The sequence below is a fragment of the Macrobrachium rosenbergii genome, chromosome 27 (assembly GCF_040412425.1).
Source record: "Macrobrachium rosenbergii isolate ZJJX-2024 chromosome 27, ASM4041242v1, whole genome shotgun sequence".
NCBI lineage: Eukaryota > Metazoa > Arthropoda > Malacostraca > Decapoda > Palaemonidae > Macrobrachium > Macrobrachium rosenbergii.
In genome coordinates, this window is record NC_089767.1 from 11,225,316 (window position 1) to 11,251,007 (window position 25,692).

General features: G+C 41.3%; 1 protein-coding gene across 29 annotated transcripts in view; it reads right to left on the reverse strand.

Annotated features, from left to right (window-relative positions):
- msn (serine/threonine-protein kinase msn) overlaps positions 1-25,692 on the reverse strand; it is a 289,523-nt gene that overhangs the window by 244,899 nt on the left and 18,932 nt on the right. For all 29 annotated transcript variants that reach the window (XM_067128891.1, XM_067128885.1, XM_067128876.1 and 26 more), the window contains exon 2: positions 23,834-23,899. In XM_067128891.1, the coding sequence (XP_066984992.1) occupies positions 23,834-23,899 (66 nt within the window). The remainder of the gene's footprint in view (positions 1-23,833; positions 23,900-25,692) is intronic.

A 25,692-nucleotide genomic window follows, 5' to 3' on the forward strand; every position in this document is an offset into this window, starting at 1 on the left:
AGCTCTCTCCTCTTCATCTGGACCCAAAATATCAGTCAGGATTTTAATAATACAAGAAAGGGGCCAGAGCTTAGAGAGTACCTCATTCTTAGCCAAGAATTCCAGGGATAAAGAACATACTGAAGTGGAAAGACTTCTAAAAGCTCTTAAATATAGCAGGAAGTCTGCTATTTCTGCTACAGAGGTCTGAGAAGAGGTGATATTGTGCCTTCTACACCAGGCCCGAAAGATCGCCAACTTGGCCTGATAGACTTTGTCTGAAGATTGCCATCTACATTTGGCAATAGATTTTGAAGCTGCTCTTGGAAAGCCCTTCTTTCTAAGTAATCTCCTTACAGTTTGTAACCAGTTAGAGCCAGAGTACACAATCCTTCATGAAACCGCCTGAAGTGCGGTTGTCTGAGTAGCTGCTGCTTTTGAGGCAGCAACCTTGGGAAATCCGTCAGCATATTGAGGAGGTCCGCAACCACTCCTTCGCTGGCCAAAATGGTGCTATTAAAATTATCGAAACCTTTTGGTGAGACCGAAACTTGTTTATTACTTGTCTAACCATACTGAATGGTGGAAAGGCATAGAACTCTTTGTTCAACCAGTCCTGTAACACGGCATCTGTTGCCCGTGCTAGAAGATCCGGGACTGGTGAACAGAACAACGGGAGACGATGGTTTCTGGAAGTAGCAAAAAGATCCAATAGAGTACTGGTTTTCTGAAGAGTTTCCAGAGGTCTCAGCAGACCAGAGGGTCTAGTGTCCAGTCCATGGGGAGAACCTGTTTCTGGCGGCTCAATTCGTCCGCTAGAACACTGAGCCTTCCTTGAATAAAACAAGTCACTACTCTGGTGTTATTCTGGTTCGTCCAGAGGAGGAGGTCTCTCACTGTTTCGTATAGGAAGAAGGGGCGAGTTCCCCTTTTTGATGTAAGACAGGGCAGTCGTGCTGTCTGAGTGGACTGCCACTGTCTTGCTGCACACCTCTGATGCGAAGGATTGAAGACCTAGGTGTATAGCCTTTAATTCCTTGATGCTTACATGTCAAGATTTCTACTCCTGGGACCATGTCCCCGAGACTTCTTTGCTACCTCAAAGAGCTCCTCAACCTAGATCCAATGCATCTGAGTAGTAGTCTAAGCTTGGATTCAGAGGAAGGAAGGACTTTCCTTCCAAGTCTCTCTCTCTCTCTCTCTCTCTCTCTCTCTCTCTCTCTCTCTCTCTCTCTCTCTCTCTCTCTCTCTCTCTCTCTTTTTCTTTTTTTTTTTTTTTTTTTTTTTTTTTGCAATTCCACCAATGTAGGTCTTTCTTTACCTTGGGAGTTACAGGAAAAACGAATGTGTCTGGGAGGTTCTTCCTGTCATCCCAGCTGACCCTTAGGAAAAATTGAAGAGGTCTCATATGGAACCTGCCTAGAGAGACGAACTGTTCTACAGTAGCCAAGGTACCCAGAAGACTCATCCATTTGTTGGCTGAGCAGTCATCGAGAGTCAAGATCTCATTTACCATCTTCCAGCAAAACTCTACTGTACAGGCAGTCGCCAGTTAACGGCAATTCGGTTTTGCAGGGCTTGTCTAGTGACAAAAATCTGCAATTTTCGGCGCGTATAAAAATTGCCAATTTCCGCTTAACGGCGCCGATAATTGGGTATTGGTGTCGATAACCGAAAATTGGCACTTTTCAGCGCTGATAAGCCCAAAAATCGCCGAAAAAGCACCGAAATTGCCGATTTTCGGTTAGCAGCGATTTTCATTTATCATCACACCCTCAAAATGGAACCCCCCCCCCAATAACTGGGGAATGCCTGTATTCTCTTCAGGGCTGGGAAACCCTGAAAACCCTTAGAGTCTATCCTCATCCTTAAAAAATGAATCTCCTGAAGAGGGGTCAGCTGGGATTTCTGTACACTGATGAGAAGGCCCAAGTCCTGGGCCAGGACAAGGGTTCTCCGAAGGTCCTTTATACACTGTTCTCTCGATCAGGCCCAAAGAAGCCAATCATCAGGGTAAAGGGATATCCTGATTCCCATAAGGTGGACCATTTTGCGAGGGGAGCAAGAACCTGGTGAAAACCTGAGGGGCCGTCGAGAGACCGAAACACAGGGCACAAAACTGGAACACCCTGCCCTCGAAAAAAAACCTGAGTTACTTCCTCGAGTCCAGGTGGATAGGAACATGGAAGTAAGCGTCCTGCATACTGATGGACGTCATCCAATCTCCATGGCAAATGGATGACAGGACTGTTTGGTTTGTCTCCATTTTGAATTTTGTCTTTTGGACAAAAACATTCAAGGTGGTGACATCTAAGACAGGCCTCCAGCCTCCTGACGACTTGGGGACTACAAACAGTCGGTTGCAGAACCCTAGGGAATAAATGTACTGGTCCGTCTCTATTGGCCCTTCCTGATGAGGGACAAAACTTCCTGCGAGAGGGCTACAAACCTCTTTCAGTCTGAAGAGTAGGCTGTCAATGCAACAGGCATGCTGACTAAAGGTGGCTTCTGCACAAAGGGGATGGTGTAACCCTCTCTCAGGACATTGACTATCCAAGGTTCTGCTCCCTTCTCTTCCGAACGCTCCCAGAAGAGGAGTCTGGCTCCTGCATGAGTATGGAGGACATTTTACTCACTTTCAAGAGGAAGATCAAGAGGCAGACTTCTTAATGGAACATGGCGCAAAATAGACATTGGATCTTGTTTTAGAGTGAGCCCTTTACCTACCACTCCAAAAGGGATGCATCTGTAGAGGTGTTACTGTCCTGGAACTAAAGGCAGCCGTTTCCTTTGGGCGCCTAGAGGACTGGGCCAAAAGATCTTGGGTACTCTTCTTTTGGAGATTGGAGGCGATACCAAGAACTGTAGCTTGCTGAAACAGACGATGACAATCTGAGGGAGAAAACAGGAGCGACGATCTTTGCAAGGGAGTAACTCCCTTAGAAGCGAATGAGCACCAAAGCTTTCTTTTCATCAGTATTCCCTTAGCATACAGGGAGGCCAATTCTTGGGGGCCATCTCTGATACCCTTGTCTATATAAGAAAGAACTCCAAGCCAGTCCGTGGAAGAATTCTGGGGCAAAACAGTGCGGTTTCTGACCTCATGTGCCAGAGCAACCACTGACCAATACAAGCAGCTCATAACTTCGAACACTTCAAACAAGATTTTCAAGAGATGAGCCAACTCTGACGTGGAGAACATGATCTTCGGTGACGTAAACACTGATCTTCGGGCTGAATTTATCAACCCAAAGAGGCTCACCTGGGAGGAGGTAGAAAGTCCCAGGGAAGGAGCTTCCCCGACATACGACCAGTATCTCCCCCGAGATAGCCTGGAAGGATTAAAACTGAAAGCAGCTCTTCCTTGGTCGCTCTTCTCTGCGAGCCATCCTTCTACTTCATTTAAAGCCTTCTTCACCAAAAAACAAAGCACCATCTTAGGTATCTTGAGGACCCAGAAGTATGAGACTCCACTGAAAAGACAAGATGCATGCGAGGATGGTGCTGCCAGAGAAAAGAAACCTGGAATGGTAGCAACCAGAAATCTCAACAATGAGTCATAGGTCAAAATAGGAGTGTCCTGGTCCACCATACCTTCCTCATCGGAGGATATTGGCTACAAAGACAAGTCTGCTGGCATCTGAGGAGCCGACAGAGTCTTCTTGAGCAGGCTCAAAATACTATCCAGCTTACTCTGAATAAGGTCCGAAGGTTGACCAACAGCTGCGGGCACCTGAAAACCAGTAAGAGGAGTCTTTGTGCATAAGGTTCTGGGCGCTGCACTGAAGAAAATCCAACCAAAGGAGACGAGGCTGAGATGATGATTGATGAAACACAAAAAACAGTCAAAGTTGGATGGGCGCTCTGAAACACTGGATGCTCAGGTGCTACAGGGTGCTCGGGCGCTAAAGAACATAAAGGTACACTGGGAGCTCAGGCGCTAGCGAAAACAAAGGTATACCTGGGAGCTCAGGCGCCTAAAGCACAAAGGTACACCAGGGAGCTCGGGCACTAAAGGGCGCACACCCACTACTGGAAGCTTGGGCACTACTGGATGCTCGTTAGCCAGGAAACTCAATATACTGCTAGGAGCTCGGGCTCTTGTTGACACTCCTTTGAAGAAACAATCCTGGAAGATGAGGAGCACTTACACAAAGATGAGTGCTTGGGCACCGTAAGCAGATTCTCTGCCAAGAGGTTAAACGTTCTGGACTGTCTCAATGACTACATGAAGGACACTCACGATCCTTGCTCTTCTTACAAGGCACTGGAGGAGAGTGTGACACATCCACAGCATGCCTTTCCAGTGGGCGTGATTTATCAGCGAAGCACCATTGACGCCTGGGCCTTGACTCCTCCAAACTCAACGACAAACAATGAACATCCACGGAAAGACCTTTCCAACGACTCTTGGTTGCAACCTAGGATGTGTCAACAAGCTGAACCAAGGGGGCGAATACTCCTGGGCAGACCTCAGCGACCTCCCTTAGGCTACCAGTTTGACTCCTCCCAGGTTTTGGGGAGTATGCCAGGGACCTCTGCCTAAGAGAATAGGCAGAACAAGCAGCCACCTCCTCCACCAACACTTCACCAGCACTGGGCGCTACTGGGCACTCCGAATCACTTTTTTTTTGTTCATTAGGACTTTCACTGAAGACGATAATTGGGCAATGTATTCCACTATTAACTTAAATCTTTTTTCAATCTCCAACTCGAGGCTGGCCATGGGGTTGGGTTTGGAAGCGTGGGAGGCAGGAGGAGAGGGTGGAATAGTTACAGGAGTGGGAACAGGGGTCATTGAAATCACAGGAACATTAGAATTGTCCCTAGCCAATTTCTTTAAATGAGTCTTCCACTTTTTAATGTCCCAATCTGTACACTCCTGGCACCTTAAATTAACAGAGCACGCCTGCTCCCTATAATCAATGCACATTGTATGCAAATCATGTGATTCTTTCGTCAGTCGCATATTGCAGCCTGTGCTGCAATACCTAAAGCTTGATAAACTTGAGTCTGACTCATAAAAGTCCAGTAACAAGTCAAAATCATGTAAAAATGTCGTAATTAGTTAATAAAGGTCTCATTAAAGAAAACCTGCCACTAACTAGATACGCCGAAAGACTACCAATAGGAGAATACTTCACCAATTGACGATGAAAACAACCAGAAAAGTAACAAATTCCAAAACTTAAAGCTGATGCCAACAACTGGTCTACAGCCATCAGCCGGCAGAAACAAACTGAAACTCTTTGCTAAGTTGTTCCTCTCTTTCCCCAGAAAGTGGGCAGGGCAAGACACCTACTGAAAACAAACTATTGCGACCTGCAAATTTCAAAATTTTAGCTGCCAAGTGAGTGAAACTATTAGCTATGTAATTTCTGGTAGGTTACTTGTATAAAAATGTGTTCATAATATGTTAAAAAAATTCCAGTCTTTACAGTTGCCCACCCGTATATGCACCATTATCACCATCATAAACATTTTTTACATCAGTTTTTTCCTTCAAGGGGGTTAGACATCAAATGAGTTCTCTCCACTCTGTCCTGTGCTCTTTCTACCTGAACTTTTAACAGGTCTAGGTCTTCATCTATCCTTTTTTTTTTTTTTTTTTAAGATTTTCCTTGTCTTCTACAGGTCTTTGTCCTGTTCCTGCTACATCTACTGCTTTACTGGGCTACTCACAGCATCCAAGCCATCTCAATCTCTCAGATCTACCGTCCAGGACATCTCAATCTTGTGAGATCTGTCTCTGCCTGCCTATGGATACCACATCTCTCCATCAAATCCTCTTTCATCATACAATCTTCCCACTTACTCTCTCTGTGACACTTAACATTTTAAGTGTCACACCTTTTCAAAACCACCTCAATTTTCCTTGTCAATGCCCACATTCTTGCTGCATATAATACAGGCAATCAATACCCATTGTATGTCTGCTCTCTCTACCACTTGGACAATTTTACATGTCAGTAGTCTAGTTGTTTCTCCATTTCACCTACACTGCAGCTGCTCTCTTTCTTACTGATCTTCTGCTTCACACACCAGTCTGCCCCATAGTAACAGGCTCAACTTCCCTCTCTTCCCTATTTGGTCATTTAATAAATTTTGAGAAATGAACATCTCTTACTCCATGTACAGGGCTTATTTTGTAATCCAGAGCACACCCTATGACACCATCTGTTACATTTAATGCACAATTCACTACCACACCTTTCCAACATCCACCAAGTGGTCGCTAACTTGACTTTACTTTTCCCCTTTGCTTCCCCTTCAGTCACCAAATTCTTTGTTTCCCATACTTTGATTTACAGTCCCTCTGCTCTCCATTTCACTTATAATGCATATACATTTCCACCATCTTCTTCAAATTCTGTTATTAGCACTAGATTACCTGCATAAAGCAGCTCTTGGGAACCCTGACTTCTACACTGCTTTGTACCTTCTTTCAATACAATGACAAACAGCAAAGGGCTTAGTGCTGATCCTTGATGGAATGGAATGGAATATAGTTTAGGCCAAAGGCCAAGCACTGGGACTGATGAGGTCATTCAGCACTGGAAAGGAAACTGAGAGTAGGTAAGTTTGAAAGGTGTAACAGAAGGAAAACCTCGCCATTGCACTATAAAATAATTGTTAGATGACAGTGAATAGTAAGAAGGAAGAAAGATAATATGATTGGAGGTACATTAAAAGGAATGAAAGAGGTTGCAGCTAGGGGACAAAGGGATGCTGCAAAGGAACTTTAGCAATGCCTACAGTGCACTCCGAGAGGTGCACTCATGGCACTACCCCCTAAGGGGCTGATCCTGGATGGACACTAACAATCATCTCATATTCTCCTGATACATTTGCCACTACGGTTACACTACATCTAATGTTATGGTAGAGTAACATCACTAAATCAATGAGGTTTTCCTGGTACCAAGTGCTGTAATCATTGTATATAGTTTAAACACTACAAAATTGGAAAATATTAATAAAGTGAGAAAATGCCAAAAACATTAAATCCTTACCTATGATTTCAAGTTCAAATACAAATAACTGCCAAGGTGGCCATGTGATTTATCTACTGCTTCCCAAGCTTCCTTAAGTATTCCCTGAATCGGCAATTCAGCCATGCTCTACCATTCATTGTATTAAGCAATGCAACAAGGTATGTGGTATTGTTTACCCTATTCTGTAGTTTAATGTAGTAAATCTTTCTTAACAAATATGTGTTCAAAGGGCAAAGTGGTCATGCTAGCAATCTCCCCAAAGCAAGGAATGTTCATAAAGTTCTCAATATAAATGATTACATTATACTGGCCACTCCAGTGGAGAGTACCAAAAACCAAATGCTTGGATAAAAAAAAAAAAAAAACATTATTATTAATAATAATTTTGCTTGTGTCAAAGATGGCAAGTTTTGACTATTATGTTGACAAATACTCCCAGATTTCTGCAACTTGAAACTGGCTGAGGAGAAAGGATACCTTCCATCATGATTAAATTGTGATGAAACTGGGTTGTTATGGAAGATCCAAAATTGAACAATGTCACGAGAGTAAAAAAAAAACTGTCTTTATGTAAGGCGTGAAATGGCAACAGTTGGAAGTTAGTGTGTGGCAATGCTAATTAGTTCAACAAATGTTTAGGGTTTATTGTCTTACTGATATCAGGCAATGCATTGGGGCACCATAATTGTATTAAATTTGAAGATGAAATTGCTGAGGTTAAAATTTTTGCTTCCCAATATAACCTCAGTAGTGCAGCCTCTTGACAAAAACAATTGGCCTCAAGGTCACCTACACATGCACAGTGTTTGAGTGCATTTGAACAGCCACTGTTGACAATCCCGACCTCGATACTAGGTAATGCAATAACACTCACAAAATCAGCAAAGGATTAATTAAATCCAGAAACTGTTAATGCTGGTGAGAAGCCTCAATGGAATTAAGTCATGAATATTAGTGAAGGATTCTTAAGGTGTGAAGAAGAGAAGCTCAGAAAATCCTTTGAGCAACATGTGAGGTTGGTGTAGCAGGTTTCTCTGGTGTGCTTGGTGATAAGTGGAAGAACACACCAAAGGAAAAAAATAGTTTAACAAATGATGACTTAGAACCCAACAGAGAGTGATGACAAAGATGAAGAAAAAGATAGGAAACTTACCTAAGATAATTCTAAAGATTCTAACATCGCACAGAATCATAAGGAAAAAATAATAGGACACAACCCTTGGATGGAACACAGAACACGTGACACCTTCAGATCACTGGAGTTCTACAACTCCTGCAACCATTTTGATGAAATGATAAGTGAGTAAACTGCCTATCACACATTTAAGATGTTACTGACATAAGAAACCATAATTCAACATTATAAAGTGAGAAATAGTTCACCATTCAGTGCTTCCAAGATCACCCAAAGATATGAGTTTCCTGTTGTCATCAATCTCTGCAAGTCACTTTACTTCATCTTGACATGTACGCAATGTAATGCCTGCTCTCATCATCATCCATCTTCATCACATGATAAATGGAGGATGATGGTAAGTTCAATGGGATGACCATATCTGGACAGTTTTGTCTTCATGTGAGAGAGAGAGAGAGAGAGAGAGAGAGAGAGAGAGAGAGAGAGAGAGAGAGAGAGAGAGAGAGAGAGAGAGAGAGACCAGAGAGAGAGAGAGAGAGAGATTATCTTAGTTTCAGACCACTGAGCTGATTAACAGCTCTCCTAGGGCTGGCCCGAAGGATTAGATTTATTTTACATGGCTAAGAACCAATTGGTTACCTAGCAATGGGACCTACAGCTTATTGTGGAATCCGAACCACATTATAGCGAGAAATGAATGTCTATCACCAGAAATAAATTCCTCTTATTCTTCACTGGCCAGTCGGAGATTCGAACTCACAGCCAACAGAGTGGTAGCTGTGAACGGAACCCGCTCGCCCAACAAGGAAGAGAGAGAGAGAGAGTTCACTAAGTACTGCACAGTAGGTTTTTAAATATAAAAGTCCAGTATTGTTATGAATAGCCTAAGTAATCAGTTTTTAATTTGTTTAGTTAAAATCTAAGCTATCATTGGTCCATAAGTACATTTTATAAAAAATCACACCGAATTCACTTTTCAATACGATTAGGAACAGATGGAGGGGTTACATTTCAAAGACAATACAGTACTGTAAATATAAAGAAAACATCAACAGCAGCAGACTCATGCTCATTTCTGGACACATACTTCAATCAAATTTCCCAACTGCACAGTACTAGCATTTTGAACCCTGTCACATTATAACCCAGGCAATCTCTACCATGACATACCTACAGACCCATCTTTGAAAAACATAATTCTAGACAATGTGGCATTCATTAATTCCATGGTGCTATCTAGAGTGGCTCACTCAAATCCTAAACAGCTCTCAGTCTCTAAAAGGCAAACTGGGTTGTTGACTGAGTGTGATGAATTACTTGGAAACATCTAAAATGCAGATATGCTGCACATAATCACAATTTCAAGAAATATAAGACATATTCTGTTCTAAAAAAATAAGACCTATTCCAAACTATATACATTAATTATCAAGCCAAAATGGATTGCATAACTACAAAAGTCCAATGAATCCTTTTTTTGAAAAAAGAAACCAGCAAATTTAAGACTGATATTTTAAATTAATTAACACACTGGAGATCAAACAAAGACTAATCAACTCCCTCAAATCTAAAACCAACCATATGTACTAACATCTCTTATGTTTTCAAGCCTCTGAATACCAACATCTTAGCTGCTCCCTATTGATTAAGATCTTCCCCATCAACTTCACCCATGACTGTTGAGCACTTTGAAGACACAGCTTTCCATGAACTTCATGCCTGTGCTTTACAGAGATTACAAGTAATATGCACATAAAATTATATTTTTATAATAAAATAAAGTTTATATATAATTACCAAGTAATTACATAGCTATAGCTTCCTCTTGCTCGGCAGCTTAAGTTCAAAAATTCGCAGGTAATGCTTCAAAGTTTAGTGCAGGTGACTGGTCCTGCCCACTAACAGGAATACCAGGAACTACTAAGCAGACAACCTCATTCCGTTTATGCCATATGTCCATCGGAGGGGAGGATTGAGGGCTCCAATCTCTCCTGAAACTAAGATTGGTCTCATAGATCAAGTCCATACATGAAGAACAACAATGCACTCTTAGACAGAGGGCAAAAAAGGGTCCTTGTCAGAACACTAAAGGTTATGAATGGCCCCCTGTGCTTCCAATCCTGCTCAGTAATACCTGAAAACTCCAACAGAATACTGAAGTGAGCTTCCTACCCTTCCCCAGAGCCAAGGATGTGGGGAGATTTGGCACCAGATAATTGGAAGCTGGTGCCAGGATGCAGGTGGCACCAGCCAAGCCAGCTGCCAGATAGCAAATCAGTCAGAAGCTGGCAGGCCCTCCTAGGAGCTCAGGGCAGAGCTAGTGCCAGGCGAGCTGGAAGTCAGGTGAGATAAAGGCTCGGGCTGGAGGGTGCCCCTGGGAGCCCAGAGCACTGTCCCTGACTGTCAAGACCATCTTCTCTTCCAGTAAGTTCCTGAGAGAGAACGGTTCCAGGTCATGGAAGGATCCTCTTTCTCGGTTAAAAAAAAAACCCAGGGTAAACGAGCTAACCGCATTACTGAGTCAGACGTAGCTCGATATCCCTAAAATGGAGGAACATGAACGATTCTATATCCCTCCGATAAAAAAAGGGCAATGGTGCCACTGAGTCATAAGTGTCTCAGAAGAAGAAACTTAAGAGTCTGAGACACCGATTCAGAACATCGTCCACTTAGACTGGTAGACTGAGCTACAGTATGACGTCTGCATCTTTCAAATGTCTCTTATAGCACCTCTGATAAAATCCCTCCTTTCTGACAAGCACCCGGACAGCCCAAAGCCTGTCCATGTAAGAGCGTGCCACCCTTGGTGGTGTCTCTTGAAGTGAGGCTGTTTGAGAAGAAATAACATGTGGAAGGATTCTTGGATTAGACTGGTAGACTGAGCTACAAGATGACGTCTGGATCTTTCAAATGTCTCCTGTAGCACCTCTGATAAAATCCCTCCTTTCTGACAAGCACCCGGACAGCCCAAAGCCTGTCCGCGTAAGAGCGTACCACCCTTGGTGGTGTCTCTTGAAGTGAGGCTGTTTGAGAAGAAATGACACGTGGAAGGATTCTTGGAGAGTTCACCAACCAACCGTAGCAATTCAGGAACCATAAATTATGGTTCAGAACGGGGCTACGAGGAACGTCGTAATGTTCTGACGAACCTGAGAAAGTTCAGCCCTTCCTTCACTGTGTCGAATGGTGGAAGAGCTTAGAGGTCCAGGTTGGAAAGATCTTGCAGTATGGTGTCTGTTACCTATACTAGAAGATTCCTTTAAGGTGGCAGACAGTCAAGATCGGCCTGCCACATAGAAGCACATAACCACATAGTTCAGGGGATTTATGGTCCACTTGGGAGTACTATAAGTGATTTTCTGACAGCTCAGTTCATCAACCGGAAATTCCAGTTGGACTACAAAAAACTCAATTTATCGTCCACAGGAAAACCTTGTCACTTGGTGGTGAGTGCTAATGTAAAGAAGTGACGACTGTGGCCTTGTCTAAAGGAATACGGCAGTCTCTAGGAATGTGCGAGGGTCAAGAAGAACTGAAGCCTTAAGAGAATGGCTTTCAGCTCACAGGCATATACGTCCTGCAAATTTCCCGGTTCCCCGAGCGGCCTCCCTCTACTAGAACAAGGAGAAGCAGTCTAAGACTAGTCTCATGATGAGGGACTTCTTCCGAAAGTTTAAATTCGGACAGATACCACCATAGGTCCAACTGAAAACCGGGTCTTTCGGAAAAACAGCGGAGTCCGGTTATGATTCCTGGTCCCTTTTGATCTTGTGAGACAGACTGAATTTCATGGTCGGAAAAGACAGAAGTAAGTGGAGTGAGGACTCAAGAGAAGCCTTATGCCGTAGATGTCAAAGCCTAAATTCCTGCACTGGAAGACCCTGTCTTGTAGGATGGGTCTAAGATATCTTTCGGAGTCTGTGTGGACATGAAATGAAGTATCCTACATATCCAGAAACTCCACCCAATTGCCCTGGAATTGGGAGGAATGGATGACAGAACTGTTCAGTTGGTCTCTGCAAGCGAACAAACTTGTAGAACTTCAAGCAAACTCGCAGACAACTAAGTGGACTACTTGCCGACCCTGCCAATACTTCACAGCCATGGACACATGGCCATCAGGGCGGGATCGACTTCTTTACATGATAACGCCTTATTTGGACTTGATGACTCCTCCTACAGACTGACAACATATGCAGAACTGTACTTGGCTAAAAACTAACATCTGACATGCTTATAGGAACTTGAAAAGTCCATAAGATACACAGAAGTCTGGCCATAGGATAACAATGGTCTTGAACAAAACCAGGAGTGATGACTTCTGCTGCAGTCAAACATACTGCTCTAAAAGAAAAAAACCCGTGAAAAAGAATTAGGCATTCAGTAGCGGGAGCCTAGCATGGCTAGATAGTGTTGAGCGCTCTGGAACAGGTGTCAGGCGCTTGAGATTTGGCATCAAGCGCCAGAAAACTGGTGCCAGGAGCTCTTTGAAGTTGATTCAGGTGCTCGGGAACAGGCGCTGCTAGTGAGAGGATTCATGGCGCTTCTATTCTGCTTGGGGCCCAAGAAAAGTCTTTCAACAAAAGAACGCAGAGGAGGGAAGATATCGTCATTCCAAAGGAAAAACATTTCGAGGATTAGATACTGTATATGACGTCTGAAAGTAGCTGTGATTCTCTTGGTAGATGGCTGAAGGCTAAGAAAAGAGGGCTGATAGCAACTGTGTTTCTCCCAGTAGAAAAAAAGAGCCCCAAAGTTCCCTTCTTGTGATCCCAACGCAGGAGTGGAAAACTCGAAAAACTAACTCAACCATCCTTATCTGCATAGGACAGGACTAAGAGACCAGCCAAAGCGATGTCTCTCGATAACACTTGAGTCTCATATCTTCTTAGCCCCTGCTCCTGATGTCAGCCAAGAAAGACCTTTACTTCAAAAAACTTGACAAGAACTTCTACCAGGAGGACTAAGTCTGTCTAAGCACATAGGGAGGAAAAGACAAAAAACACTTGTCTTGCTCCCTGAAAACCAAAGTCAGACTCCTAAATCCCTGTAGAGGTGATAGCTTTCTTCAACAAGCTCATAAATTTGTACACAAACACAAAAGTCCCTGTCCTCAAAGGACAGTGCTCTGAGACACTAACTGACGTCACAAAAGGAGCAACTCAGCTCGTCTGGAACTTCTAGGCAAAGGTGGAACAGGCACCCAGTAATCAGAGACTAGTGTTAGCCACTCGAAGACCAGAGCTAGGCATTCAATTGGAAATTGCACTCACAAAAGAACCGCAGCATGTTCTTAGAAGATGCATGCGAGCTGGTGCTGGGAGCTCTATATGAGCTACTGGGCGCTCGGGAGCTGAAAGGCACTCAGGCGCTACTGGACTTGGGCAAACATGAACACTCAGACACTGCTGGTCTATTTGACGCCAAATACTGGCATTCCACAACTCGATGTTCAGGGGACAAAAGCTCAAAATTGTCCCAGAAGTTACAGGAAGACTGTGGACTCCAATCTTGCTCCCTGAGACATTTACAGGAGAGAGGTAAAGTGCACAATCATCTGACAGTGCCTGGCTGAGATTCACAAATGGAATATCACTAGGGACAGCGAGTGCACATACCTATGGACGTCTTTCCAATGGCTGTCTGTCGATACCTGCAGACAACAGGTATGTCAAATTTGTTAAGTAATGTGGCTGCAAATCCCACACCTTAAAGATTTGGACCCATCTGTGTACACTGCATAATGTGACTCCTCAAATCTTGTGTGTTGTACAGTACTGCATGTGGTTCATCCTGTTCTGGGGTATATGTATAGTTTTTAGATAAATATTTTTAGCAAGCAAGTCTGTAACCTATACCTAATCCAAGGAGTGCTTTTATTGGAGGAAACTTTATATTAAAATTCTCCGACTAAATAATAGTCTATTGTATCTAATTGTGAAAGGTGGCGATTACTCATTTAAAAATACATCTTTGATAAACAATTTTTGTCATTTGTGAATAACTTGCCTGTATTTTTACAGCACTATGCATTATTGCTTTGTCATGATGAAGAGTTTATGGTGATTCACTACTTCCAACTTGGATAGAAGACTTTGGGGAAAATTTAAAAGCTTCAGAGCTGTCTGGGTCCCTCATTACAAGCAGGATCTTGACTTTTCAAAGTTGTCTGAGGCTACACTGTGTACTGTACATATGACATCTATAACTAGAACAAAGATGACAGTTGCAGTACTCTGTACAGTGATGTTCAGGTTTGTCTGTCAGCTCCACAATTTGCAACACAATTCTTAATCAAATTCAATGCATTTAGCTTTTAATTTATATAAATTATATCAACTTTCCAGTTTAGATGTATGTCAAGGATTAAGCCTAAGAACTTTCCCATTCAGTTTATTATAGATACGTGATGATCCCTAATTTTTCAGTCAATCTAGGTTTTTCACTTAATATTTTTTATAACAATTGCATTCTGTGCAGTCTAATCTACAGCAAATTGTCCATGCAAATACTTTTGACTCTGAACACCAGTTGACTACCTTATACCATTTATTGCTGGTGCAAGGAGGGTGATACATATATCACTTCCCTGGAACCCTGTTTTCAAGTGGAAAAGTCTGAATGAATGTCATCAATTCACACCTAGAAGGTATAGTCAGTCAAAGTTTGCTAAGACAATTAGCAAGTGACCACATGCTTTGTATGTTTTTAATATTACTGAGTATCTACATGTGGTTATATAGCAATATTATTTGATAGTGTAATATCCGTTGACCTGATTTTTCAGATGGGATAGTGACTCGACTGTAGATTCCAAAGTGGGTGTCAATATCTTATTTTTATGTAAGTGACAAATGAGCTATGCATTAACCATCTTCTTTAAGAATTTGCATTGGTGTGACATGTATGATTTAGCTAATGGTGCTGGATGTTTGCTCACTTCAATATAACAAATTTTTAATTGATTTGTATTTTTCATAGCTAACAAACCTGCGGTCTAACATGAGGATAAATTCTTCTAGCACCAGCTGGAAACCAGTAAAAATCATATAAAATTGTAGAACAAGGAATTGGTGGCAACGGAGTTCGGCCAATGGGATGATGCATTCAGTTTCTTCCAGCCTAGGTAACCAGATAGAGGGCAGGCAGAGGAGGGCAGTGTACGTTAAGATGGCAGATTTGTTACCTATGAAAAATACAAATTAATTAAAAATGTGTCATTTGTTCATATGCGGAACAAACCTGGGTCTTCACATACGGATGCACTCACTTTTGGTGGGAGGAAAGCCAGTCATGAACCAACTGGAGGTTTGGCACACCTGTCTCACTTCCTGGCTAAGGGAAGGCAAAGGAAAGAGACATAAGCCTCTGACCTGTTAGATAAATAGTTTATTAAACAGTCAGAACACTGGGCTAATACACAATGTGAAGAGACATTGTATAAGAGGAAGTTAAAGAGCTACATCTGTTCAGACAACAATTATGTTTGTTACCATTAGAGAGAAGAAGGACTAGCTTCTGAGAGTATTTAATTCATGTATGAATAATATATACTCAAAAAGAAAGACCACTCACTCACCAGTATCTACCCAGTTCCAGCACATGATGGACTACAGTAATTGTCTCACTGCCCACCTGTAGAGAAGAAAAGGACCTGACATCATGCCAGGGGCACTAGATGAGTTACAAAACTTGTTGAGCAGCCACTACTGGACCCCATGGAGAAAAGTGTTCAAGGACCTGTGGCAACTTTCAGATAGATGTGAAGGTGGTTTGACTAGGTCCAAGTGCCAGCCTTCAAAATCCTATGAACAGACAAGTTCTTTTTGAATCCCAAGCAGGGACCCAAACTCCTGACATCATGGGCTCTTGCATGCACTGTGTCAGCATTAGAGGCTGAAGAAGAACTATAAGCTTGTCTGATGACCTCATGGAGCCAAAAGGAGATAGTATTCTTGGACTTCTGTCTTGTTTCAGCCTGTGCTAACAAAGTCTTTGACACCAGGTCAGGTGAGGTGATGGTTCTAAGTTTTAAGAACAAGACTGCTCAAAAGTTCTGACAGGAAGATTTCTCATGAAGAAAACAGGTTTACATCTTTCAAATGTAGGACCATACCCAAAGCAGCTCAGTAGCCTTTGATGGCAGACACAGAAAGGTGTTTCTCCCTATGAAAAGTCAGCTACCTGCTGAACAGAAGTTCCGACCAGAGAGAAACCCCGTTGACAACACCAATCATAGTAAACAGCCCAATTTCCCTGGTACATGGCTAAGGAAGATCTTCTGAGATAGTCAGACACTTCTGTTGCTGCTCTGCGAGAAAAGGGGGGAAAGGTGTACACTTCCAGATTGTCCCAATGTTGGAGAGCGTCCTCCGCCACAGCGAAGGAGTATGGAATCACTGAACAATAGACCTTTAGCTTCCTGTTGAACCTTGTAGTGAACAGGTCTATCATGGGCCTTCCTCATAGTTGGAAGAGCTAGTCCACTATCTCCTGATGCAGAGACCACTCTGTCCCTAAGACCTGACCCTGACAACTTAGCTTGTCGGCCAGTATATTCCTCTTGCCTGGGATATACAGGCAATCCCCGGTATATATCCCAGGCAATCCCCGGTAATCAGCTGGCTCAGTTATTGGCGATCCAGTTTTACGGGGCTTGTCTTGTGACAAAAATCGGCAGTTTTCGGCGCTGAAAATCACTGATTTCCACTTAACAGTGCTGATGCATACCTAACAGAGGTGCCAATAACTGAAAATCGCTGATTTTTGGTTATCGACGATTTTTGGTTATCATCACGCCGTCAGAACAGAACCCCCCCGATAACCGGGGACTGCCTGTACCATGCTGAGAGGTTTACTGAGTGATCTATTGACCACTGGTGCAAGAGTACTGTCAGAGAGTGGAGTTGGCGTGACACTAGCCCCCTTTTTTGGTTTAAGTAGGCTACCACTGTAGTATTGTCCGACATTTGGACTAATGAGTGCCCTGTCACCCTTCCTTGAAACTCCAGAAGTGCCAGGAAGGTTGCTTTCAATGCCTGAATGTTGATATGTAGTTGCCTGTCCTGAAACTTCCACACTCACTAAGTCAGAAGGTCCTCCAAGTGTGCTCCCCAACCTTCATACGAGGAGTCCGAGAACAGGAGAACCTCTGGAGGGGAGAATGAAAAGGCACTCCTGTAGCCAAGTTTCTGTTGTCCAGCCACCACAGTAGGTCCCTTCTCACTTCTGCTGACAAGGCGACCTGCAACAGAGGAGAATCCCTTGAGGGGGACCAAACTCTTTCAGTCTCCATTGGAGAGACCAAAGATGAAGACGGCCACTGGGAACAAGTTTTTCCAGGAGGGGAAGAGAATCCCAGAAACACTTGCCATTGCCGTGCTAGTTGCTTCTGTTCGGACAAAAAGGGCCAGGCAGTTTTCCTAAACTTCTCGATCAGTTGGTTAGATGGAAATACTCTCGAGGATACAGTGTCTACGATCATGCCCAGGTAAAGAATCTTTTGACTGGGAACTAAGTATAGCTTCTCCAAATTTATTATGATGCCTAATCAGTGACAAAATTGGAAAAGACGATCCCTGTCATGGATTAGCTTTTCCCAAGAACTTACCAAGACCAACCAGTTGTCGAGGTACCTTAAGAGTCAAATTCCCTGAGAATGAGCCCACGTTGACACTAAGATGAACACTAGTGAACACCTGAGGGGCTGTTTCAAGGCCAAAGCATAGGACTTTGAATTGGAACACCAGCTCCCCAGACTGAAGCAAAGAAACTTCTGGGATGAATGATGGACTGGAATTTGGAAGTAGCATCCTTCCAATCTTTCATGAGCATAAAATTGTTCCTCCTGACAGCTGCTAGGACTGTACGAGTCATCTCCATCTTGAATCGGGTCTTCCTGATGAACAGATTCAAGGTAGAGAGGTCTATCACTGGCCTCCAATCGCCCGTCGCCTTGGGAACCAGAAAACCCCAACTGTACAATCCTGAAGATGGATGCCTGACTATTTCCACTGCTCCTTTTTCCAATATTTTCTTCACTTCCTCTTGAAGAGCTAGATACTTTGGAGAGTCCTGGGAATATGTCAAACGATGGAGAGGGAGGTCAGAGGGCGGGGGAAGAAAATCGAAGGGGTAAAGTCCCAGTAAACATCTACTACCCACTCTCTGCACCGAAATTCTGCCACATAGCCCAATGGCTCGCCAGGCATGCCCCAATTGGCTCCTCTCCCTGACCTAGAAGCGCGGGCTGAAAGGGCAGTTGCTAAGGGATGGAGCAGGCTGCCTGGATCTGTTGGTACAGGTCGTATTAGGGGTCTTCTTAGCAGAAGGTTAAGGTCTAGGTTTTGATGAGCTAGGGCAAGGAGGACCAGCAGATTTTGATACTGCTTGAACTAGCCAGTCATTATTGTCTGCCCGATGTCTATCTACAGCAATATCAAGTAGCTCCTTAGGAAAGAGAGATGGGGAGCTCAGAATATCTCCGTTCCTCAAAGCCAATAAGGAATCAGTATTAACAAACCTAGATTCTGAGAGGGCTGCGTCTCTTCTTTTTGACAAGTTGACCCAATGTTAGCATTTAAATGGGTCAGGTAAGAAATTGCCTTACCTCCAGACTAACAGTCTGATATAAGGGCACTCTCGTGTATCGCCCATACAATGATGAAGGGCGAGGATGTAAGCCCAACCTATCTGGAGAAACTGTATGTACGTGCTTCCCTTGAAGACTTGTCTCCAAACATGGCCGCGAGACTGGAGCGACGATCACAACCTTCCTGGGAGAACATGAGAGAGAACGAAGGACAGATGAACCCCTATACGGACATGAACCAACAGGACTTCTAGGACGACAGCGACTTTCAGCAAGGATGTGTGAGCTAAAACGAGACACATCTCTCAAGCCAAACGTGACCGAGAAGACAACGGTCGACGTTGAGTGCATGTACTTGTACGTGTGGGATTTTCCACATGCGAGGGAGAACTGTGGGCCCAGGGATGAGCTGAACTACAGTAGACTTCTCCACATGGGATTTCTTGATACGAGCCTTATCATCTTTCCTAAGAACTTGAATAAGACGATCAGGAGAAGACAAAACCACTAAATAATTTCTCTTGAAGGAGATCTGTCTGGAAGGGCCTACCAAAGGCCTAGACAACTGGACGTGATCCTTCAACATCAGAAACACGGCCATGAGCAGTGACACACACGAGGTTGGATGATGATAGAGAGGGAGAACCTGAGATGGTCCTTAAGATTCTTCTTGCCAGGAGAAAAGACAAAGTCCTTAATCCTCCAATGTCTGACAGGAGAGGGCCAGGCAGACGAAGATGACGAAGAAGATGAAGATGAAACAAGCAATCAAACCAAAGAAAACACAGGCAAAAGAGAAGTAGAAAGCACCAGCTTCAATAGGAAGGGCAACAACACATCCTACTAGTAAGGCAGTAAGGAAGAAACTGAATGCATCACAGCATCATGGGTGGGAGGAGGCCAGGGAATGCTTCCTCTCATCCCATTGGCTGAACCCTGTTGCCACCAATTCCTTGTTCTACAGTTTTATATGATTTTTACCAGTTTCCAGCTGGCACTAGAAGAATTTATCCTTATGTTAACACCCAGGTTTGTTCCGGATATGAACAAACAAATGTTATCTACACCAGGACAATATCTGTTACAATTTGACAGGGCATAATCTGTATCTTCCATGACAAACTTTCTATTGTAATATATATCTTCTATCATTTCAAATTTAATAAGTTAAATTGACTGACTTATGAAATTTCAGCTGTCCAGCCAAGCACTGGGGCACTTTCAGCCATTCAGTACTCAAGATGGTGACATGAAGAAGTTGGAGAGTTTGGACACCACTAAGTTAGATTCAGTTTTAGTTCTTATTTTACAAAACATGTTCATCTAGGTTTATGATGCCTGTAAAATTTTATCCTAAGTCACTTGCTTCTTTGAGGTCAGGAGTCTTGTTTCTATTCTTAATATATTGTGCCTTGGTCATTAGACAAATGACATTTATTTTCCTGAATTCTGGACATACCTTTCGTATAGGAGTTTTGCTGGTGATTTTGATATTGTCTTGTGAAACGTCTTTTCTCAACTTTGAAATTTTTCATATATTGATTTTATTATTAAAGTAATAATTTTTAGGAAGTTTTCTTCTTGTAGAAGTTACGAATTTAGCAATTTTGTTGAACCTAACATCTAAATTGTCTAATCTTCTCCAAAATTAATGTTTTTCCTGATTAATTCTGACTGAGTATCAGACACTTAGGTACTTGATGTCTGTTATGGAGCTTAAAATGAGGTATGGCTTTATCAGCAGCATTTTGACAAATTTTGTACTAAAATTACTAGTTTTAGCTATCTTACTGATATCCGAATGGAGGGATTTGTCTCATGTGCCAATACAGAGATTAGTCTGTGTTTAACTGGCATATTTCCCAGTCAGCCTTATGAATACTGTAAGAAGGAATAGATTTGGTGTGCTGATTTTTTGGAAGTGAATTTAAATTTGGAAAATGATCAAATACTATAGTTCATTACATATGTTTCACTGATACGTTAGATCAGCAAAGTATGACATCCAGAGATAAAAAAAAAAAAAAAGTCCCATGTGGTTTTGAGAAATATGTATTTGTTTCACTGTCACTGAGACATAACACACTACTTCAATCCATAATCTATTGTAATATACTCCCTACAAGATCTCAGAGAGGGTTAAGGTCATTTATATAGCTAAATATCACGAAGGGCCCTTGGAGATAAATTTGCAAGATGTTGCTACTACATGTTGTTTAAATGTTGCACTGTACTGTAAACATAATGCTAATGGTTCTTTGTCTTTGTGGAGACATCTTATTTCTCAAACATGTAGGTAAAACCCCTGTATTTACGGTCTCAGGGTTCGAGGACTCACCTATTTACGGATTTCTCTGCAGAATGTATACACATATTATTTGCAGAAAATTCGCCCATTCACAATATTTTTCACTGAGAAATATTCACTAATTATTGTATTTTCATATTTTCATGATTAAATGCACTTTTTGTGATAAAACTATTAAAATACTTAGGTATAAGCATTTATAAAAGTTTTTTTTTTTGTGTTTGAACTATCAAAATGGGCAATTCTAAGTGTTTTTAGAGGGGTTTTAAATATTCGCGATTTTAGCTATTTGCAGGGGGGGGTGTGGTACACATCCCCCACGAATACAGGGGGTTTACTGTAACCTGGTCTTAAGCCACTTACATTTTGATGGATTACAAAACTGAATGCCTTATGTATGAGAGGTTATTCTATGGTTTACAAAAGCTGATATTTTTCTATTCATCTTATAAAAGAAGTTACATCTTTGCTGTTGGTTGGAAACTCATTTTTATAATTGGTTTGGTATCCTTGAGTTTAATTGTTTCATTAATAGTTTCTTTTTATGGGATCTATTGTTTGAATTTTTTTTTTCTAAAAATTTATCTATAAAACATCTGTTTTTTTCTTTATATGAAATGACTGATACAAAAGTACTGTATCCTTTTTATAGGTTTCTGCAGCAGTTGTTTATTTCTATATTTCTTGAAATTACTCACTGTTTATTAGACTGTCTTTTGTTACATTCTTGTTTTTACTCTAAGAGTTCAATAAAGCATGTACTGTATTATATCTAGATGTGTCATTATGTTTCTGCCTCTTGTTTGTAATTAAGTAGTGGTTATAGGTTGATTACATCACTAACATATTCATTATGATCTATGGTTTCTCTTTCATTTTGTACAGCTTTATTTTGAGATGGAACCTCTCTTGATTGGTTTACTTGTGATGATAAGACTTTAGCCTGTTTCTTAAACTGGTTATCTTTCTGTAATTTTTATTTGGGTTTGACAAATGGCTAATTTTCATTGTCGTAAGTATTGGATTTTGTTTCTTGTTTTTAGGAATTCTTTCTAATGGTCTTTTTTATCTTGTGTACTTTGTTTACTCTCATATGTTATCTATCATACGAGTACTGTACCTGTATTTTGATTCTGGTTACCCTTTTTGGGTTACAGTTGTGTGTACAAGTTAGAGAGTTAGACTTGTATGCCGGACCATTAAAACCTCTTGCTTTTAGTACTTTTAGTTCTGTGTTGTATATACAATGGGTGCACTCTTCAGACCTTGTATAGTGATAATGACCACAGTTTATTCAAGTTAGTTCAACATAGTTCCATATGTTGTGTGATCATCTGATTCACAGCATGCACATCTGGAGCTATGTTGGCACTTTTTTATACTGTGTCCATATTTTTGCATGGTGAGGGTTTAGCTTCATATGATTTTATTTCTCAATCTTTACTCAATTTTCACTTTCAGGGGGAATCTTAACCTTCAATTTTATTTTTTCATACTTTTAAAGAGATTTCTCTATTTTTCCTATTTGGAGTATTATATAGTAGATTTTAAAGTCTTGCACTTCACTTATTAAAAAATAACATTCTTATCAGCAAGGTCATCATCATTGCTGGATAATATGAGTGTTCCCCTGTACATTACTCATAGTATCTTGTTTCTGCAAGACCTGAAGCCACAGTGATACAATAATTGATACAATTCCCATATCTATACAAGATTGGCAAATCATGTAGTACATGTATATCATACTCTTGATGCTGAAAATTGTTCAAATGTAAGCAGACCATTTTTACGAAGAAATGGAATCCAGTGGAAAAAAAAAAAAAGATTTTAATAGATTTTCTAGGTTTAATTTAGGCACAAAATGGTTCTGACAGTTGATTAATGTGTTAAATTGCAACATTAAGTGTGCTTTTCATAACGTCTGAAAACCTGACATTCAACAGCTTGTCCCCTACTTAATGTCATCTGTACACTAGACGACAAAATTTAAAAATTAAAAAAAAAAAACATGCAGCTTTGATAATTTCCAATACCCAAAACATATCTGGGTTCAATGGACTGCAGTTGGTAAGCCATCCTATGTAGAGGTTTGTAGTAACAATGTCTGTGTATAAAAAATTAGGCTTACAGTATAAAGCTTGTAAATACCTGAAGGGGTTCCATACATTGCAGTTAGATAAGAATATCTTGAATGGGTAGCATGGTTTGGATTACTAATCAAGTTAACTATGATAGCTATAAAAATTCTTTATAATACAGTACCGCAGACTGTATGAAATATTGCATTACTTTAAAACCAAGTCACTTCCACAGAGGTCAGCAGAGGAGTGGTACTTGTTTTGTTTAATTGTAACTTTTCCTTTTTAATCCTGCAAGGATTTTACACTTACAGCACCAGTATGAGTTATATATAGCAAGTGACAAAAAATTGCAAGCAAAAACATAAAATCAAAATTAACATAAATGTCTTTTACCGTATCCTAACAGTATACTATGAAAATGTTTTTAGACAACTGATATGTATTTCTCATACTGATATGTATTTCTCAAGGTACAAAAATCCAAAAATGCTTAGTACCTTAGGTACACTTCATACTCTCTGACCATAAAGAGTATGTGACACATTTTCACTGAAGGAACCAGTCATTTGTACAGCCTTGATGTTAGTTTCATTATATTAGCAGAGTATTAGAACTCAATGGACTGGTTAAACAAGTAAAAGAAATGATGAGTAATAATATAACACTATATACGCTTCAAGAACTCTTATTTTACCTTTGGATATTACAGCAATAAAGGGAAAACTAAATCACTTTACATACCTTATACACTTGACCGTAGGTGCCATTGCCAACAACTTCTATTAGATCAAATATACCAGCAGGATCCTGGAACATAAAACATAAAATAATTATTCAGTTCATTACTCAATTCTTATATCTTAATTGTGGTTTGTCGAATTTACCCAAAGAAATATTTTTCTTTACCTAACTATTCATAAGTTTCCTGGGCAGGAAAGCCTTTTGTTCTTTAATACACCATACAGTATTAAGAACAAAAAGGGGCCCAATACTTTACAACTTTCATATTGCTATGTGAATAAAAATTAGATATACTGCACTTAAGCTTTACATATTGACCAATGTGGATTAGGAAAAATTACAAAGTTGTTCTACATTCAGTACCTCAAAAGTTTAACATTAATAATGAAAAATATGACATTTTTATGATAAAGTTTTATATATACTTCCCAAGTAATTACATAGCTATTAGTTTCACTCATTCGGAAGCTTAAAATTTTGAAATTCAAAGGTCACGCTAGTTTATTTTGGGGTAGGTGACATGCCCCGCCCACTTTCAGGGGAAAGACAGGAACAACTTAGCAAAGAGCTTCAATTTGTTTATGCCCTTATGTCCATGCGAGGGGAGGAGGGCGGGTTCCGATCACGTAATTACTGAGTAAGTATATATAAAACTATTTTATTATAAAAATGTCATTTTTATATAAGTAACTTACCCAGTAATTACATAGCTGATTCCCACACTGCTAGGAGGTGGGAAGGCTTGGATATATCTACCCCAAACCTTATTAATGGTAATGAACTTAGAATAGAAGATTGCCAACATGGACTCAATGTTTGTTGTTCCTTACCTGGTAAGAGAGCTGCTGCAGGTAGATACTGCCCCTGGTTGGCACTCATCTTATCGTGTACAGGCGAGGCGGTGTAGCCTGTAGCACCTACTACTACAGAGGGTACTTTGCAGTGATGGACCAATTCCACTGGCTAGCAAAGAATGCAAGATGCCCCTGCCCAGGGCGTAATGCCACGCAAAATAACCAGAACAAAAAATACAGTCGCCAAAAACCACCAAATTAATATTAAAAACACCAATACCCAACTGTTAAAATGAAAAGACTGGAGGCTACACCAAGCACACAGTATTCCCAGGCTCCCCTATGACTCGACACCCTATGCAAGGCGAAGAGATAAAAGGAGGGACATTGCTCCCCATGTTTCCTCCCCCAACACCATGCCAGCCGCGTAAAATGGACCCAAGGTACTGCACTGATCATATACTTTTTCAATATCCCTTAAGTAATGAGAAGAAAAAACCGACTTGCATTTCCAAAAGGTTGATTGCAAGACAGAAGCAAGGGATAAGTTTTGCTTAAACGCTAAGGAAGTAGCGACAGCTCTTATCTCATGGGCTCTCACCTTACATGAGGAAAAAAGTCTTCACCAAACATGGAGTGTGCTTTGGATATGAGGTCTCTGGGAAAACTGCCAAGCCATTCTTAGACAGAGGCCATGAGGGATTTTTCACAGAACACCAAAGACTGCTCGAAGTCCCACAAACAGACTTCGTTCTGTGGAGGTAATATTTAAGGGCCCTCAACAGACAGAGAGTTCTCTCCTCTTCAGCTGGACCCACCACTTCAGTCAAGCTTTTAATAGTAAAAGAACGAGGCCATGGTTTCAATGGTGTTTCGTTCTTAGCCAAGAATCCCAGGGAAAAAAGAACAAATTGCACTTCCTTGGGAAACACCAACTCTTTTGTTTTAAGTATGAATCTCATTGGACCTTTTTGCTGTTGCCAAAGCAACCAGAAAAAGGGTCTTCCTGGTAAGGTCTCTTGAGGAGATAGATTGCATGGGTTCAAATCATGGACTGGAAAGCCA